Genomic DNA, 19,918 nt, shown 5'->3' on the forward strand with positions numbered 1-19,918 from the left:
CGGGTCGTATCAATGTTTAATTTTCCCGTGAAATGTTGACTGAAACTTTTTTAACTGATATTTATTCAATTGATTTCTTCTTCAAAGTTCCGATTGCTCGACCGTCGCCCAAAATGGCTGATCGATTGCGTGCACAAGCCGAGAAATTCCAATTGAACATGGGAAAAATTGAAGCATTCTGTCTGTTCTGCGAGGAAACAAAGAAAATGGTGAAACATCACTGGACCCAACACTTAATCAATCACACTGGCGAATTGATGTTCGCTTGCGATACCTGCAACATGAAATTCAAGAACAAAAATGATCACAAAAATTGCGCCGGTCAAGTGATGAACGTTTTCGATCAAAACTCGTCTGACGCCTCGCTGATGGGTTACATGTGTAAGTACTATGTTTCAATGACTTTTCAATTGAATGTTCTAAAACGTAAATAGCTACTGATTCGAGATGAAGTCATTGTTACGTATTTCATTAATTTTTACTTCTTTCCTCCTCTAGGCAAGGACTGTAATTACATCCAATTCCATTTATCGTCCATTGAAAACCATCTGGTGAACGAGCATCATCAATTGATTGATGAGTTGAATTATGAAAAATTGATGCTGATCCCAGATATGTCGCCAGTTCATTCGGATGTATCAGCAAAGTTCGGTTTTGCCGAAGCATCGCAACGTTTCAAATGTACCGTTTGCCAGACGCAATTACTTGACGCTCTTGCATTCACAGCACATTTTACTGACAAGCACAATGACATCGATGAATACCAATGCTTCTGCGGTGTAACCGTTCGGAAAAATGATCTAATTCCGGGTAATCAATGGGTCGCTGCCCATTTATTGATGCATCGCAGCGATTTACATCAATGCATGATTTGCATGGGCGTTTATTTGCGGAAGAAAGACGTTTTAGAACACATTTTATGCACACACCAGGGAAATGTGCAGATAAAACTTCAACACGTTTGTCGCAACCCAAATCGAAATATCAAACTGTCGGTATCAACGATTCAGAAATTGATTTGCAACATTTGCCAACGCCAAGTGGATGGTTCGGTCGCACATATTTTTGATCATTTCAACAACGAACATCCATCAAAAACAATCAGTATAACTGGCATCGGTAGCAAAAAGATAACCAATTTGGCACGTACCCAATGCGACACGGAAACAACGTACGAAGGTGGAAAACAGATGTCTGTTAGGCAAACAAATACAGCCACGTAGAACATGTGTTGATTTTTAATTGATATCATATCAATGAAATGTCATTTTGTAAGTGATTCATATTCACACATGAATATCTTTTTCATCTTTATTTTTTTTTCATATCATTTTGCTACTTTAAATCGATCCAACTGGACAATAGTTTTTCACTTTTCATGAACTCTTGATAACTGACTTTAGCATAAAATTGAAAAATCCGATCAAAATTGAATTTCAAACCATTTCTGCTATTAGGAAAGCAATTACATTTGAATTGTATCACCTTTTTATGCGTTAAATTATAATTATATATGTTTCATATATATGCCATACCGAAAAAACTCTGAGTTTTCTCATTTTCATAAAAAACATTTTTAGAACAAAAATTAGTTTTCAACCAAAATCGCATGAAAATCAAAATTTTCCATTAGAATCAAATAAGTAAAGAAAAGTAGAATAAACGACCGTAAACAGATCCATTTTTATTGGAAACTTAACCAAAATGAAATTGAACAAAAATAATGATAAAGAAAGGAACGAAATACAAGTTGAACAAAGAGAAAGATGGACGAAAAAAATGATGCCTTAAAAATATTACCAACATTTCAGCGCCAAAAAAGTAATAAAACAATTTTTTTTTCATTGAATGAACCAATTTTTTACACTAAAATTGTGAATTTTCTTATAATAATAAGGAAATCGAACGATTTTTTCTGAAAAAAATCAAGAGAAAATTTTAAAGAAAAATGTACAATAAATATTTTCTAATGAATAAATCCGAAAAAGAATTTAGTGCGGTTTTAATTTTATATTGAGATTTGCAGGAGAGTTTTGGAGCAATATACACCAATTGCTTTGTGATAATTTCAATTTTTCGAGAAACAAAGAAGCAGGTGAGTTTTTTTTTTAAATCGTAAGAAATAGTAACTAACATCAAATGGAGTACGGAACAGAACTCATATGAATGAAAGAAAGAGCAACGAACAGAGCAGAACACAAGCACATTCTGTAAATTGATTATGTTCAATTGAAGTTTTTCGTGTCAACTGTAGCACGCGACTCTACTAATTGACTGATTTTAGTTACAAAGGTCGATTTTTACTCTCGTTTTTTTTTTCTTTTGAATAATAATTGAATCTCAGATACAACACCAATAACGTGATAATTGAATTGAAAATGTCGTCGACCTTGGTTGTATTCATCGACTGTGTGAAGAAAGCTAATGCGTTGAAATCACCGCAACTCGTAAAATGGTTTATAATAACGATAGTTATGAATATATTCATTGAGTTGCGGTCACAGAAGCATGGTGTCAGTTTACGGGGCGTTATGACCGCCACCCCAATTCACTGAATATAATTCATTTTTGTCGGAAGCGGGATAGTCTAGTATTCCGAACTCACAATGTCTATGAAACGATGTGATATGTGGCGCAACTAGGTGATGGCCGCAGAAGTTCTGTCAAAATTCATACACAACCAACTTGACATTCAGTTACATAGTTCAGCTAACCCATAGTACATCCATCCATGGGCTAGGTGCACCACCAGCGTGAAAAAATATGATTAATACACAGCACATTGTGAGTTCGAGTATTCAAAAGCCATCGAAAATCATACAATTTTCATGAGTTTGAGAATGAATTCATTGACAGCGGTTCAAATACTGAAAGTATTGACCGTATTCAAAAGGCAAACAGTCATTATAAAATCTTATCAATTGCCGCGTCGATGATTAATTATGAGTGTCTTGCGCCAGAACTAGAATGGTATAAATTATTGTACGCTCACAAGGGTCAATTCAAAATTTACTGTTGCAAATCGTTGCGTTTTATTTATTTGTGTTTCATCATGACAAAACTGATTATTTAGTGGACAAAAAAATGGTTGTTTATTTTGCAAAAATACGATGAACGCAAAGCGATAAGAAGAACGAAATAAAGCTTACAATTTTTGCATTTGACAACGCATCGCTTTCAACTATACTATCTCTGTGCCATGCACTCTGTAGTAAAGTTTTATTCAATGTCTGCGGCGTTCAATAAAAAAAGATGTTAATTTAAACAATTTTTCATGACAAAGTAATGTTGTTTCCTGCATGAAGTAATGCTTTTCGGACATGAATGCGGTAGGCTAACGCCAATAGAGTCCTTTCAATGCTAAGATAAAACGCTTTGCCTAGTGACCATTTCAAATAACAGCCCATGTCAATTTAAAAAAAAATACAAACCCATTAGTTGGCAATTTAACAGAGACTTATTAAACTGCCAAAGCACTCGAACGCTAAATTCAGTCTTTTTCATGGAAAAAATACCTTTATGGAATAAAACTCAAAATTGTCTTAATAACCCAATCGAAGAAAACAACGAAGTTGTTTGTTGTTGATAACTAAAATGAAATCATTTTCTCATAAAACTAACGAAAATGTTTCTTATTTTGATGCTGTAGAATTGAAGAAGGAAATGATTAAAGCGTGACTCAACGGAGAACTGTGGAATAGACGAAATGAACGGGAATTCCTTAGATTGTAAAAACAACAGCATCGAATGTTATCAGCGATATTTTGTAACATAAAATTGAGCATTACGAATAGATGTAGTCAAATGTTTCTTTTTTGACGAAATATGATGAATATGAGACGCACGTAAGCAAGTATCACACGTAAGCAAGTATATCTACCCCATGTGATATAGAAAATATGCGTTTTGGACACATTGAACAATTTTGTGAGTAACTGTATGTTTGATTATATATCTCAATGGCAATGAGACTACTCAGTAAAATATACTGTAACAAACACAATCTGTTTTTTATGATGTTTTTTGTATTATTTTTCGGACGAAATTAGGGTCTTTTAGTTCAATTTTGTTATTTTTTCAGGACGATTTTTGTGATATTTATTTGTTTATTTAATTATAACTGATTTTCGTAATTTATAGGACGATTTTTGGGTTTTTTAGGACGTTTTTCGTTTCACCCATAAAGTAACATCAAATTACATTCAAATTAATTGATTGAAATCAATTTGATGGACATTTTCAAGCCTTTTTTCCTATAGAAATAAAAAAAAGCATAATTTATTCATTTCATTTATTCCTGTAGATTTTAACTTATTATCAAATAAAAATTTCCGATGCACTCTGTTGATAACCTAAAGCAACTTGAACACGGCTTTCGTATCATTTGAATCAAATGTGTCGGGCAAAATTCTAGCGACAGTCGAACAGCAAAATTAGTTCATAGCCTGAACAGAACAGAAGCGAATACCGTACACATTTTCATCGATCAATGCAACAATTGCATTTATTGACTGCATTTTTATCAGCGCTTGAGAGCGTTCAATAGTAATTAGCTTAGATATTTGTCAATTTTATCTATCACGATTTAAAGAGTATAATTATTATTGATAAAACTACGTGTCATTAAGTTGTGTGCTAGTTTTCAAGTGTATTCCAAATTGCAATGTCGTTGAATATACGTGCGACTGGAACTGAATCCATTTTTTCATTCGTTGAGTCATACAAATTTTGCGTATTGTCGATTACGGTTTAGATTGTCAGGGGCGCTTGAAACGTTTAGAACCGACGGCTTCTTGCATATTTTCAATGCAATTTTGAACACAAAATCGATTTGTTACGCGTTTTGTTCAATTAAATCAGTTAGATCGATACTCCGATAGGTGACATTTGATAACGCATCAGTTTGCAAAACTAAAATCCTATATCACATATTTTTTAACTTAGTTCCCTCAGCTCGGTCTCGATTCCATTTTATAGTTGTGGTGGATAATTTGTTTTGTAAAGTTGTGGTGCTGTGAATCCATTATGTGGATTTCTGATTGAACGATAGCTAATTGGAGTTCATAGGATCAACGAAGATGACTTTTGACACATTTCGAATAGCACGGTTGAGAAGAATTCAGTACACATACAGTCTCATAGCTCAATACAACTACCTAAACTGTTCGTATCGACTATCGCTAGTATGTTGCATAATATTAAACGCACCCATTCAATTTTTCATTGTTTTCAAACTCCGCGCAAACAAATTTACATTAAGCCTTAATGGGAATGGATGCATTTAGTATTATGTGACTTGTCGCTGCTGTCTATTTACGTTTGACACTTTGCAGTCATTGGTTTGTATTAAATCAGAGCCATCACCTCATCGTTGCTTGTGTATAAATCAAGTAACATAACCATTCATTTATCGAATAGCATAGCGATATCAACGAATGAACATTTTTCTCTTGCAGAAAAAAAAACACACACAGCATTTGTGCCACTTGACAAGTTACATTAAACATCACAATGCTCGTTCGATTGTTTCGTCATTTCCAAAGGAAATGTCTATTGCTCTTATTCGCAGTGTGTATCTTGTGTATTTATCTAAGTGCATTCTTTTTACGAGCTTATGATCTGAAGAATAAAATTTTGTGCTACAAACATGTGGAATCAAAGGAGAGTCTGTCCACTTCGATGGTATATTTTGATGATATTTCGAATGCAAACAAGCAACCAATACCGGGTAAAGCGATTTTTTTCCACGAAACATCGTGTTCAACGACGGGCATTGCGAAATTAAATGCAAAGTAAGTTATTGGTTGATTCACTTTATAAATCATTCACATAAATGTGAATTGAATGCATTTGAACGTGCATAATAATTAGCCGTTTGTTTATGGAATCATTCGAAAAAAAAGAGAGCAAATCACTTGAAAAAAAACACTTTTCCGTTCTCCAATAGGCAAGCATGTGCCATTGAATCGACAGCACTGTGGAATCCTGACCGTGATATTTTTGTTATATTTGCCTCATCGGTTGGACTGGACAGTAACGAACACATGCCACCATTCATTGGTGAGCTCTTAAAATACGAGAACATTCATCTTCGAAACATGGACCTATGGGAATATTCAGCTGGCACTCCAGTTGCCGAATGGGTGAAAACCAATGATCTTTTCAAATCGAGATTTTTATACGAACACATGTCAGACTATTTACGGGCGGTAACATTGTACAAATTTGGTGGTCTTTATATGGACTTGGACATTGTTGTGCAGAAAAGTCTGAAGGATTTGGGTGAAGATTTTCTCGGTGACGATTGGGGTGAAGTTGTTGCCGGTGGTGTTATGCACTTGAACAATTTTGGTATTGGACGAGAAGTTTCCGGACGATATTTGAAGTAAATATGATTTTTTTCTTTGAGGAAAACGTTTTTTTTTTTTTTCATTTGAATCTTCAAAACTTGAGTTCATTTATTCAATTTTTTAATTCATTCTTTTTCAGAGGTGTGATTAACACTTTTGACGTAGATGATTTCTTGGCAAATGGGCCCACGTTGTTGACACAAATCTGTGCGGATATTTGTAAAACAACGAATCGAACACTATGGACACGGGAACGTTGCTCTGGTCTCAAGCTGCAACCAAAGGAAACATTCTATCCAATCTCTTGGACCGATTATTTGATGTATTTTGAACCGGTTGCACGAGAAGAAGCTCTGAAATTAGCTATGAATTCAACGTTAATTCATGTGTGGAACGATCGTAGCAGCAAAATATGGAATAAAGTCGGTACAAACAATGCTTATCAAAGCACAGCCGAAAAGAATTGTCCATTAGTTTGGGGGAGTAGCGAGTATTTTTGAAGAGTTACATTGAAAGAAAAGTACTTCAGAGAAGAATCCACATGGAACATAAGAAACTTTTTATATCAAACTAAAAATGGAAATTTTTGGTGTTTTTCCATGAACAGATAAGGCGGTTTTTTTCTCTGTGTTGTTTTCAAAATCAACAAAAACTATCGTAATTTTGTTGCAAAGTTCAAATATCTGTAAAGAGAAGTTAAAATATAATTTCAGAGTACAATTACTCCATATGCTCAAAAAATAAAATAAAATAACATTCTTGACTACTTTGGACTGTTTTCTGTGTTATACAGACATTTCAATTTTTTTTTCCAATTTTCTTCCGATTGATATCTGTCTTTCTTACATTTTACGTTATCTTTTTCTATCTTTGTCGTGATTTTTTTTTGCAGTCATCGTATCAACTTCGGTTTATTAAATGCGAGACATAGATAGAAAAGTACCAGGTATAAATGTGCATTGTGCATTGGGTCGATAGATTTCTGGTGTATGATGTAATCCTGAAGATCTCACTGATAATGGAAAAAAATACGATCGATTCTAATGGAAATATTTACTCAGCGATAAAATTAACTGTCGTTACTTGTAGCTAAAACTTAATTGACATTGAATTTTTACCCATTACAAAGTTTATCAGTTCATTTTCATTATTGCGGTGTTTAGATCAATATAACGAATCAAAAATGACTCGAAAATCATGAACTGTGCACAAATTCCGAAGGAAATTCGTGTTCCCTGACTGAGACTATGCAACGCAAGCTTCTATCATGCAGTTTATCTCGTTCAACTATTCTCTCAACATTTTCCCTCCATTTTCTTCTTCTCCCTTTAAGTTTCACCAACAGCGTTTTTCCATATTAAGCTGCCTTAAGGCATGCATGTAACAAATGAAATTGAATGCGAGTTTTCATTCAAACCACTTTCAATATACATTTGGAATAAAATGGATTAGTTTAAATCTTTGTTTGATCAAAAATTTACAGTAAAACTTGAAAATAATTTAAAAAAAAACGTCATTTAGTTTCTATTCAGCAAAGCATCGCATTACATTCGCTATCTTTTAAGTTTTGGTTCGATAAATAACGATTTTATCAGTGTTAAATGGAGACCAATTTGATGGACATTTGAATACCTATTTGATAGACGTCAAACCGACTGCTATATTCACTGCTCTAATTATTAGTATCCGATAAATCCGAACGAGAACCAAATAAGTGTGTAAATTAAAATTTAAAACCAGATCATCGTCTCATCAATGAAATTTTATTGATTGAGACAAAATTTTCACTTTCAAAGCCACTACTCCAAAATAGTAGAAACTAGATGTTCACATTTCACGAGCGAATCAACTTAGTAGACTCACTTTGGTCGAGTTGTGTTTGTCAATTCTCTCTTTCACAAATTTCATTTAATGCCAAATGAATATAATTAGATCATTGAGTTCGAGTGAGAGAAGCACGAACGGAGAAATAACAAAAAATCAAACAAAGCGATATGTTACAAAAATTATCGCCTCACCAACACCACCGAAAAATGCGAGTGATAAAATGCCATGGTAATTTATTCTCGTTCGTCGATCGAACTCGTTCTCTGTGACATAGTGATGCGAATGGTATGTATTTCTGTCGGTGTGTTTCGTGTATACAGACATTTCCTGGGCAGTGTTTGTGATAAGATTGGTAATGGTTTGTTTTTATCACAATTATTTTGGCTTTTTCGGGGCCTCTTGAATTTACTCAATTTCAGTCTATATATAGTGTTGATATTTGAGCATCACAATGACCGTACAGTTCGCAAGCTATTTACGATATTCACTTGCGTTAGCTTCTTCGATCGTTTTGACCGTAACCATTTTGACCGATTCAAGGTTTCTACGAAGTGATATCAAATTCCGAACGCCAAGTGTCAATGAATTAGAACCCAGTGAATTAAATGGTATTAATCGTTGTTATAAGTCACCCAGTGCACACGGTTCAATTAGTTATTTTGAAGATATTTTGGATGCGGAAAAACAGCCTACGGTGGGCAAAGCCATTTTTTTCCACGAAACTACGTGCTCAGAGACAGGCATCGTGAAACTTAACGCGAAGTAAGTTATGTACATTAATTGATCACCATTGAAAATACGTCGTATTGAAATTTTCAATGACTTCACACTTTGGTGTGAGAAGACTCATTCATTTGTTCAGATTTTTCAAATACTTTTAAGAAACAGAAAAATTTCTTACTGCTGAGTATTTGATAGAGTCTTTTTGGGCAATGCTCAGAATCGAATTGTGGTTGAACCTGAAGTACAGTCTTTTCAAGCTGAATGACAATCAGTTCAATCAAAGAAAAGACTGTGCATTGTCTTCATACTTTGAAAAAAAAAAAAATTCCATAAAAATCAACTAAAGTCTCTTTTTCCCATTTGTTTTGATTAGGCAAGCATGTGCCATTGAGTCAGCTGCTCGGCTGAATCCAACCCGTGATATATTTGTGATATTTGCATCTCCAGTTGGAGTTAGAGAAAATGAAATGTTGCCACAATTCTACAACAAACTTCAGACCTATGGCAACATTTATGTTCGAAATATGAATTTATGGCGATATTCATTCAAAACACCATTGACCGATTGGCTCAAGAGCAATAAACTCTTTGAGTCAGCATTCCTATTCGAACATATGTCAGATATAGTGCGTGCAATTACACTGTACAAATACGGCGGCTATCACATGGATTTGGATGTGATCGTTCAGAAAAATATCGACGATTTGGGCGAGGACTTTATCGGCGATGACTGGGCAACGGTTGTAAATGGTGCCGTTTTGCATTTGAACAATTACGGCATCGGTCGTGAGATTTCACAACGATTTTTTGGGTATTTATTTTTTGTTTAGTCCGATTTTAATGTTGATCTTTTGTTCAGCTCGATGTTTCCATAATTTTTTACAGGGAAAAGTGTGAAAAAATCTTTTTTTTTGGTTAAAAAATCAAGTTTTGATGAAAAAATTGGTTCCAACGACGTCAAATTGGTTTGGTTTAAAAAAAAAAAAATCAATCAAAAAACTTCGAATTTCAATGAATTTTTTTAATAATCATTTTTTAATATTACACAAAAAAAAAAACATGAGAACAATTTTCTGTTGTTCAAACCACAGCACGTTTTTAATCGAACAATTTTTTTTCTACGAAGCACATTTATACAACCGAGATAAAGAAAATCCCACAAAAATAGTAAAATGATTCGTTAATTGCATTAATTATTGTTAATGAATAAAATCATTTGCAATTTCAGAGAAGTGATAAAAAATTTCAACGGAACATCGTTCATAGCGAATGGGCCGAAGATGTTGACACGAATCCTGGAGGATATATGCTCAACAGAGGATCGAACACTGTGGACACGACGTCAATGCCAAGGCCTAACCATTCATCCCAAAGAAACATTTTATCCAATTTCATGGTCAAATTACACGTTGTATTTTGAGCCAGAAAAATTGGATGAAGCTCTGAAAATCATTGAAAATTCAACAGTCATTCATGTGTGGAACGATCGCAGTAAAGATATTTGGAATAAATTCGGTATAAATAATGCTTATCAAGTAGTTGCTGAAAGAAATTGCCCATTGGTTTATTTTGATAGCGAGTACTTTTGAGAACAAATGTCATTTTCTTTATTGACTCTATGAAATCGTGATGTTTAGTTTTGGGAATGTAAATTATAAGTTAAACAAAATTACAGTGTATACTAGTGGCCAACTAAATCACCACAAATTATGTAAATAAAATTCTGTGTCGCAATTGAGACAATAACAAATGACCGAGTGATATCAAATTTTCAAGGGTTATTACAAAAATAACTTCAAAACTGATTCACCGGACAACATCAAATAACACCAGAAAGGAAGTAACGATGTGATTAAATATTTTTTTTTGGCAAACATTACGATTTTCAACAACGAGGGCGTCGCTCGAAAACAAACAAATTAAAAATACGTTTACTTTAGATACAGTTGGTTCAACGGTTCAGGTTCAACAAATTGAAATTCGAGTCAATAAACTGAAGGGAAAATTGTCATGTTTCGAAATTATTTCTGGATTGTGGACAATTTCTGCTAGCATTTCTGAGATGAAGCGTTTTCTCCATTTTTTGTCATAGAAATGATCATTTTTTTCAATTTCAAAATTGGAACAAGAAGCTAGATAGTTTGCGCCATTTTAACGGTTGTGAAGAAAGAAACATTCATATTATGAATGAAGTTTAGGTCGAATTTCGTACAAAAATGTCATTTTAAGCCAATACAAAATTTATATTCAACCGACTTATCCAAATAATGTCTCGTCGACTGAATGAAGAAGAAAAAACGTCTCACGTTCTGTTCAAAGTCTGCTTGGTTTTTCTTCTCTCTTGGAAGAGCCTGTTTCGTTTTAGATAAGCATCTAAATTATGTAAACGTATCGTGTTTTATCAGGCCTTGAACTTCAAAGTGATATGCACCAGTAGTGTACTATTCTTTCAAACCGGTCACTGGATGATTCATAGAAAAGCAAAGAATGAAGTTATAATTGAGTTCTTATCACAATATATTGTTCGATATACAAGGAACATCCTCGTTCAACAATCATACTACAGCAGTTTACGAAAGAAGTCAAAAGTGATGAAAGTAAAAAAAAAGTGGGTAAGCCATAAATCGTTGAAAAATATCTCGTTTTGTGAAAGAAGAACATGGAAAAAAAGAGAGTCTAAATTCTTGTAATTCTCCTCTATTCGCAACAAATTGTGAATTTGTGGAATTGAATTTGATCAACATTTGTAAATTATAACATATTTGTTGAAGAATTTAGTATTTTTGGCAATAATTCAATCACTTTCAGCATGAAATCATTTTCAGTGTGGAACAATTCAACCAAATCGAATGACAAAAAAAAAACTCGTGTGGCTACTTTTTTTTCAATTAAAACAACAAAAACACCAAAAATCGCGTTTATTTGAAACTTTTTCTGTTTTTTTTCTGCTCTTTTCCAACAAAAACGAATCTGACATCGGCGGCAATTTGAATATACATTCCAAAAATTTTATTTTGTTTTTCTATTCTTCTTCCATTTCCATCGGATGTACTATCAATGAGTACTACTTTTTTGGGAAGTACCAAAGTGAATCTGCATATATTTCCATCGTCTTTTTTATTGAATGAATGTGTTTCCGAATCATAAAATCAAAACTAACAATGTCTATAATCACAATAATATCATCATAATTACTAAAAGTAAACCAATTTCAAATAGCAAACGGACATTGACCTGTGAACCATACAGAAAACCAAACTCACGTATCACGTAATGAATCCAATTGGAAAATAATAAGTCACAAGTGTAATTCCCCGTTCATAAAAAGACCTAATAAAAACTCAGTAATTCCGTCTATTTATGTTGTTCTCTTTTTTTTGTGTTATTATTCTCTCGCTTTGATTTCATGTCATTTGTTTTGTTTTGATTGTCGTTGGTGTTTGTGTGTATCGCCGGCAAATGGCAAGTTGCATTCCCATTCATATGGCCGTGAACACAGGAAAAAAATGTGTACAATACAGAGAGAATGACAAATAAACAATGAGCGTAGCCAAGTGTGCGTGTGTGAGTATGATGCGCGTTGTTATTCTCTGTGTGTGTGTCCATGTGTGCGTTCTAAAAGTTCTCTCTCTTTGCGTTGCGTATGTGAACTGTGTTCGCAAGTGACAGTTCGTATGTGAACGTTGAGTGCTGTATAAAGAGGTATTGCGGTAGCGTCATTGGTTCATGCGGTTAAAAGAGCACCACAGTTACCCGTGCTACACGATAGTATCGTTGCGTTGTCGTTGCCGTCAATGAGATAGTGAAGCCGACGAAGAGACGCAACGAAGAGAGCCAAACGCATCGATACATATCATTCGGTCTCTCTCTGAAGAGTTTGCGTCGAGAAAATAATCAAATATGTCTGCCGCCCTAAAGTGAGTTGTTTTGTTTTGACTCTATCGGTGTGTTTAAATCGTTTGTCTCACAAAAACCAACCAATTCATGCACAATTCATTGATAAAAAAAGGACAGTGTTTCGTTGAAAATGGATTTCGCATAATGCATAGTGGCATTGTTAGTGAATTTAGTGGAAATGTGTATAAAAATAAATTGATGACAGTCAAAAAATTGCTTCGACAATACCAAAGACATCCTCGTTAAGAGTGAATGAGTGAGAGAGAAAGGAAGCAACGAAGTCAAGGGAAAAAAAAGAACCGAATCACCATCAAAAGTGACAAAAAGTTATCGCACAAATGATTGACGCAGTTTCATGGATCATTTTCAGCGATTCGTAAAGCAAATCTACACACACAAAAAACAACCCAAGAACAACGAAATTACTAACGAAGTAAAAATAATAAAACAATCAAAGGTAGTGAATTTTTTTTGTGGCGCATTTTTTTTTCATTCCATCATACGCATGGAATACACACAGGCAAAACGCGGAGAAAAAACATACACACGATAGGCCAGCAAAGGCGGTAGAAATATCCATAAAACACAACGAATTTGGTCAGTGCGTGTGAATTTGGTTTCCTTTTTCATTTGGGCTTGATTCTCTGCTGTTTTTTTTTTGGTTCGTCGACTATTCGTGTGTGACGACAGTTTCAGTTGGTGCTGCTGCTATGTTGTTGTTGTGATTGTGTCCATTGAATGTGTTCGCACGTGTTAGTGTGTAGCGTGAAATTGGTGCCATTTCTCTATGAGTGTGCGTTCGTCGCAAGAACTCTTGTTGTTGTTATTGTTTCGTGTGTCGTGAGCACGAGAGAGTGGCGGTGATGAGAAATTGAGAGAAAGAACGAGTGTCGCAAATCGAAAGTCAAACAAATTTTCCAATGATAATGGAAGATGTCACTTTGTTTTGGACCGGCCGACCAATCGAATGACCAACAAAAAAAAAAACAGATTTAATTATTTTTGGGGATACCATCATTATCGTGTGCTATTTTAATCAATTTCATCATAAGTTCATTCACAACTGTGCCAATTCACATACACACAGACACATACACACGCAGCACTTTTCATTGAGACCGGTGTTTTATCACTTGCGTTTTTTGCCTATATGTCATTGTATGCGAACAGAGTTCATGCTGTTTCTTTCAATGTATTGTTAATCATATTCTGCGTTTTTCATTTTTTTTCTTCGTTCTGCTCATTCAATTTGTGTGACATTTCTAAAATAGAGTAAGGCAAACACGGAGCTCAAACGACAAAAGTGAAAGAAAAAAACAAGGGAATATTGGCTGAAAGACAAGAAAATTTAAGGAACGAACAAATAGCAACAACACAACAATCGAACGGAAATACGGAAATTCATTGACAGATTTTGTAATGGCAATTGCCAACAACAGTACTACTGGTACATCTGGTGGTATTTATGGATGGTCCGAATTGTGAGTATGATGATAGAAAACCCCTGTTTTTGATGGAAAAACAGATTTTTGGGTAGAAAAAGAAGTTTTTCCTTTAAAAATATGTTTTTTGTTCAAAAACACAGGTTTTTTCCTCTTCAAAAGATTTTTTCATTAATTTTTTTGTTGAATTTCATTAATTTTTTTTCATTTAAATCTGCCTTGAAGAAAAAAAAACCCATTAAAACTTCCTTGACATTAAAAAAAAAAACCCAAAAGAAATGTTAACGTTAAAAAAAACCTCATAAAAAATGCAATCCTAACCATTTGCATCCATTTCAGTTGTGAACGTCATGCACGGGCCGCTGCTTCCGATTTTGCCAAATCCTGTGTGCATTATATCAACACAAATCTGCCGGGCAATGTGCAAGTGTCCGCTTCCCATACGGATTTCATGAAGCGATTCATCGAATGCTTTTCAGAGCATTTTGAAACGGAATTCTCACGACGACGACTCTCACATCAAAAGCCAAATGGTACGGTCAATAGCATCGAAGAAGAATCAGAGCGAAACGATCAGGTGGATGCACCAAAACCGTCGAAACCATTCTTTCGACGCTTGTCATTCAAGGGACTTAAAAAAGGAAAGGTATGCAAACACACACCATCATCTACGCCGGTCATTCCATCAAATGAATGGGCATTGGGCAATGTCAATGTTGGGCCAACATTGTTGGCCATTCCAACATTGATATTGGCCATTCCAAAAAAAAAAAAAATGCCATATGCACAAAACACAAACCACCGATACATAAGCATCGAGCACAAACACAAACTGCCCCACACTTGTTTTGCTATGGTTTTTGTTTTTCTCTCTCTTTTTCTCGTTCTGCTTGTTCCATTCTCTTTTCCCGACGAAATCTAGAGTTTTGTGTTGTTGCAGGCATTATTCCATAAACATCATTCAGAGGAGGCGGACGCGTCGGGCAGTCGACAGGGGAAAGCGAAACTCTCCAATATTGTTGTCGAATGCCGTAAAGTTGGCGAGGTTGTTGTACTCACACAGGAAAGTCTCGAATCCGAAAATCACAAGTGGGAAAAGTGTAAACTAGCTCTGGTCAAAACGGCCGGCGGTTATTTGTTAGAATTTTACTCACCACCAAATGCCAAAAAGGTTAGTGCTTGCGAGTTCAACAATTGGTAGTTGTTCTTTGTTTATTTTAATGGGATTTTGTTAAGTTCATTGGACGCATGAACAAAAAAATGCCTTTTTTTCTCGATTTTTATGAAATTTTCTAGCTCATTCCGATACTAATCATTTCTTTACTGGTTCTTCTTCGATTTCAAAGCCACGAAGTGGTGTATTTTGCTTTTTAATATCGGACGTTCGTGAGACGACAGCACTGGAGATGCCAAGCAGAGAGAATACGTTTGTCATTAAAGCCGACAATCATATGGAATATGTGATCGAAGCGGCCAATTCGGATGATATGCGAAGTTGGCTGGCAACTATACGGTATTGCATGCGTAGCACACCAACGGTACAAGTACAAGGTGTTGAAACATTGACAGCGATGCCAAACTTAACAACGATTCCTGCTTCACCTCCACCAGCTGCTACAGCGCCGACCACTAACACTGAAGGTGAATGTTGTCAATTTTTCTCTGAGCCTTGTTTGTTTTCTTTTTTCTTCTTTTTCAAGAATGATCATATTTCACTATACTGCCCAAAAAAACTATCTTTCGAAATTTACCCAAAGAACTAAACCATTTTCCTTTTCCATCTTTGAATCAGGTGCAATCGGTGGTAGCACAACATTTTTAAACGACACAACAACGACAACACCCTCACCCAATAATTTAGCATTGCAAAATGAGACAATTGGCCGAAGTACAGGCGAACGGATATCGACATCGAGTAATTTTGAGCTAACTGAAGGTGATTTGGAATCAGTGCTGGAGGTGGATGCTGATTTAGCGGCGAATATGCGCGAATTTCCATGGTTTCATGGCACATTGGCACGCTCCGATGCGGCCAATCTTGTACTTCACGGCGGTTCCAATGGTCACGGTGTGTTCCTAGTACGACAGAGTGAGACGCGCAAAGGCGAATTTGTATTGACATTCAATTTTCAAGGCAAAGCTAAACATCTTCGGTGCAGCTTAAACGATGGAGGTATGTTGATGGATACAAAAGAATTTTGTTTTAAAAACAAAATCTCACATCATCTCAAAAAAAAATTGCAGGTCAATGTCGTGTGCAACATCTGTGGTTTCCATCGATACACGAAATGCTGGATCATTTTATGCAAAATCCAATACCGCTTGAGTCGGGCGGTTCGGCCGATGTAACGCTCACCAATTATGTGTACAATCAACAGACACCAAGACATGTGAGATAGCTTCAATCATTAGCAGCTTGCCGTCGTTTAAATGTCAGTGAATGCTTGCATTGCTTGCAAAACAGTTTATTTTATATGATTTTTTCTTTTTCGTTGACACACACACACACATACGATACCCTCTTATTTCATTCTCTTTCTCATCATTTCATACTACAAACAAAATTTAGCTCTTCTTTCTTCATCAAAAAAAAAATTTTGTAAAAATTTTTGTGACTATTTTTTTTCTTCCAAATTTCGTTTTCTGTTTGAATGTAATTTTTAAATTAATGGATTTCGGTGTAGCACTAGAGCTGGTTGGGATCTAGTCGATGATTGACATCAAATGTCATTTGGATGGTTCTGTAGCATTGTTTCATGGAAAAGTTTTCAAACCAAAAAAAATATTTACATGATCCAAGACAATAACGGAAGTTATACCACCTAGACTAGGTCCCAGATACCAGTGTTTCAATTCTTTTTGACTTTTCTGTGTTCGTTGTAGTGTTTCCACTTGCACTTAACTAAAAAAAAAAATATTGAACTATCTTCTCCAATATTCGTTGAATTGTGTCCCGTGTACAGTTGATGCGCCGGCGTTAGTCAGTCCAAAATTGACAATTTGTGGATTTCATGATTTAGTTTAAAAAAAAAACAAACAAATAAGCCAACAAAATGTGAGATAAATCAATGAAAATCCCTTGGACTGAAGCGTCTTTGGTGCACATAGTTCATATGATAATCGTTACCCGATTACTGAATGTTATTTTCATCTTCTTTTTTCCTTTCTATCTCTTTTTGTTGTTCGAATATTGTGTAGCCAAACCAAATAATCACATTGAATGCCAGTACACGGATCAAGACATGTGATTTAGAGGTTACGCATTTGCTGTTGAATCAATCGTCATCGTCGACCAATCTATCGAATTCCAGCACACCGACCGCAACCACTGGACTAAATCAACAGCCGCGTAGCAATGCCATCGAATCGGAATCTGGACGAGCTGTCGACAATCAATACAGTTTCGTCTAAAAAAAGACTCACCTCACACTTTCAACGAACTGTACATGAATTTATTTGGTTTTCGTTTTTTTTTCTCGTGATTGTTCACGATTGAGAGCCGAACAACTTTGTTTATTTTTTTTTATTTTTCCTACAATGCACGGAAACACTAGAGTTTAAGGACATCCATTTTCCCAGTCGCCGAGAAAGTCAATGTCTGGTCAATAAAACACAAGTCATTTTACGCACACATTCATTTGTTACATGGAATCACCACGCCAATTTCTCTATGTCAAAATGCGCAAGCAAAACTATCTGGTTGTTTTTAATTCAGTTTTTTTCTTCTGCTTCTCTATATCGTGCAAGTGTACTGTACATTTATGGAATTTTTTTTTAAATTGTGTTACTCGATGGCTAAGTTTAATCACAACATTTTAAATTGTACTCCATATACGAAAAGGAACACACAAAAACAGAACAATTTCTAATGTAAACGCTACTTTTTAAATCAGAAGGAACATGATTAATTTTTAATTGAATGAAATGAAATGATATTCCTGTATTATAATACGATAAATATATTTTAACGCTATACTATACTATAGTATATCTTATTACGGCGTACGTTTATATATATATAGATATGAATATATTATTATAAGCTGAATAAGCAACACACAATTTGATAGTCATATTTTATGCAGTAATAAAAATTTAAAAATTTAATGAAAAAAAAAACTTCTTGACATTTTATACCAAAGTTGGGTTCGGTTTCCTTTTTATTCGATTTTTTTCTTGTTGAAGAATTTAAAGAAATTTTTTTCTTGAATTTTCAAGGGCAATACAAAAAAGGGACTTAAATGAGTTGAAAATTATTGTAAAGTATGTATATTGACATTTTATTTTCCTCCATAAAACGCTCGATGTTCAATGATTATTCATTATCATTCATTACCTTCTTTAAATTGATGTCTAGAATCTAGACTCTGAATTGATGTTCTAACAAAACAGGACAGTAAGTAAAGGTAGGTTTTTAATTGAAAAAAAAAAAACGTTGCTTTTATTGAAATTCGAATTTTTGAAACTAAAAAAAAATCTACCGAAAAAAATCAAATTTTCTGGCAAATTAATTTCCATTTTCTGCTTTTGTTTACTTTATTTCAAAAGAATTTTCAAGAAATGTCTTCGTTGTCTTCGATGAAGCGTGTCTTTTGAAAAAAAAATCAATTCTCCATTGGAATTTTTAACTCTGATTTATTTGAATAACATTTGTGTCATTTGCTTCAATTTTACTTTTTTTTGCCTCAAAAATGATCATTTTTGTTCTAAAAATTTATTTTATTTCATAAAAGAGTTATTTTTCCGTCTAGAAAATCCATTTCTTTTCTCTCGAAATTCGTTTTTTTTTTATTTTTCATTTGAACATTTTTATTTTGTCTTGAAAACCAATTCGTTTTCGTTTGAATTTTTTTTCTTGAATAAAAATTGTTTTTCCCCCAAAACAAATGGTTTTCCTTAAAAAAAAATTCTATTTTTCGCTCGGAAAATTTCATTTTTGCATCAATCGATGATTTTTTGTGTGAAAAAAATTCTTTTGCATCGAAATTTAATTTTTTTCTCGCCAAAAACTCCATATTCTGGATTTTTATCAACTGAAAAATCGAAAAATGATCACATCGATGAAGAATTAGATTCTAAGTGCATTTACATGCATCATTTCTATTGAAACGCTCAAAACGGCTAATAAGCTAATTTCCACTTCGGGAAAGTGTTGAAATTGTCTTTTTAAAACCTTTTTTTCTTTTGCAAAGGTTAAAATTTTCACAAAATAAATGAAAAAAAATATTCCACATTATGTGGTGTTTTGAGTTCATTTGAATAAACCCGACAAAATGTTCAATTTTGGCTCGTTTCGACTGGTTCTCAAATTCAATCGCTGTCTGACAATATGTAGGTGATGTGATCGGATGAGTTGGAACGTTCCTTCTTGATCTTGACCTTGCTCAACAGATTTTTATGCAGTGCGTTGGCATTTGGTTGGACTTGACCTTTGAAACAAGATGGACCACCGAATAGCGAATTGAACTGTTCTTCAGTATTTTGTGGGGGCTCGGGTATGTTTGTTGATTCGTCGTCACTGTCTTTGATCTCAATCGATTGGAATCGCATTCGTTTAGCCGGAATCGTTGTGCTGTCGGGTGAGATATCGAGACCAACATTCGCATCACTCTTTGGCTCCATTTCATCATTGACTTTGACTGGTGTACTTTTGCGTTTGTAGTTTCGTTTCGGTATCTC

At 34.5% G+C, this 19,918-nt stretch overlaps 5 protein-coding genes across 8 annotated transcripts; 4 read left to right on the forward strand and 1 right to left on the reverse strand.

Annotated features, from left to right (window-relative positions):
• Positions 1–74: 74 nt before the first annotated feature.
• LOC129570554 (zinc finger protein 423-like) lies at positions 75–1,945 on the forward strand. Its single transcript, XM_055450212.1, has 2 exons — positions 75–381; positions 499–1,945. Exons 1-2 carry the CDS (start codon positions 114–116, stop codon positions 1,221–1,223), a joined length of 993 nt encoding a protein of 330 aa, XP_055306187.1. The 5' UTR covers positions 75–113; the 3' UTR covers positions 1,224–1,945.
• Positions 1,946–4,724: 2,779 nt separating this feature from the next.
• LOC129570504 (lactosylceramide 4-alpha-galactosyltransferase-like) lies at positions 4,725–10,650 on the forward strand. Its single transcript, XM_055450146.1, has 3 exons — positions 4,725–5,792; positions 5,948–6,385; positions 6,490–10,650. Exons 1-3 carry the CDS (start codon positions 5,512–5,514, stop codon positions 6,848–6,850), a joined length of 1,080 nt encoding a protein of 359 aa, XP_055306121.1. The 5' UTR covers positions 4,725–5,511; the 3' UTR covers positions 6,851–10,650.
• On the forward strand, positions 8,629–10,596 carry LOC129570512 (lactosylceramide 4-alpha-galactosyltransferase-like). The gene is made up of 4 exons (XM_055450155.1): positions 8,629–8,939; positions 9,274–9,711; positions 10,129–10,435; positions 10,576–10,596. Exons 1-4 carry the CDS (start codon positions 8,629–8,631, stop codon positions 10,594–10,596), a joined length of 1,077 nt encoding a protein of 358 aa, XP_055306130.1.
• Positions 10,651–12,481: 1,831 nt separating the features above from the next.
• On the forward strand, positions 12,482–18,358 carry LOC129570503 (SH2B adapter protein 1). 4 transcript variants are annotated; one of them, XM_055450141.1, is made up of 8 exons: positions 12,482–13,254; positions 14,069–14,278; positions 14,579–14,885; positions 15,162–15,410; positions 15,586–15,880; positions 16,032–16,412; positions 16,484–16,629; positions 17,438–18,358. In XM_055450141.1, the coding sequence occupies exons 2-8, from the start codon at positions 14,217–14,219 to the stop codon at positions 17,648–17,650; spliced, it is 1,653 nt and encodes a 550-aa protein (XP_055306116.1). In that variant the 5' UTR covers positions 12,482–13,254; positions 14,069–14,216; the 3' UTR covers positions 17,651–18,358. The 4 variants fall into 4 exon arrangements, with proteins under 4 accessions (XP_055306116.1, XP_055306118.1, XP_055306120.1 ...); XM_055450143.1 differs by having other exon boundaries at positions 15,180–15,410; XM_055450145.1 differs by having other exon boundaries at positions 12,484–13,254; positions 16,484–16,671; positions 17,438–17,578.
• A 107-nt stretch (positions 18,359–18,465) lies between these two features.
• Positions 18,466–19,913, reverse strand: LOC129570505 (uncharacterized; the record flags this gene model as incomplete). Its single annotated transcript, XM_055450147.1, is given in 1 exon segment — positions 18,466–19,913. A coding segment is annotated over 1 exon segment (364 nt), but the record flags the coding sequence as incomplete, so codon positions are not given.
• Positions 19,914–19,918: the final 5 nt, after the last annotated feature.

Source organism: Sitodiplosis mosellana, unplaced genomic scaffold (genome assembly GCF_009176505.1).
Source record: "Sitodiplosis mosellana isolate CC-2019 unplaced genomic scaffold, AAFC_SMos_1.0 Smas_scaffold_61, whole genome shotgun sequence".
NCBI lineage: Eukaryota > Metazoa > Arthropoda > Insecta > Diptera > Cecidomyiidae > Sitodiplosis > Sitodiplosis mosellana.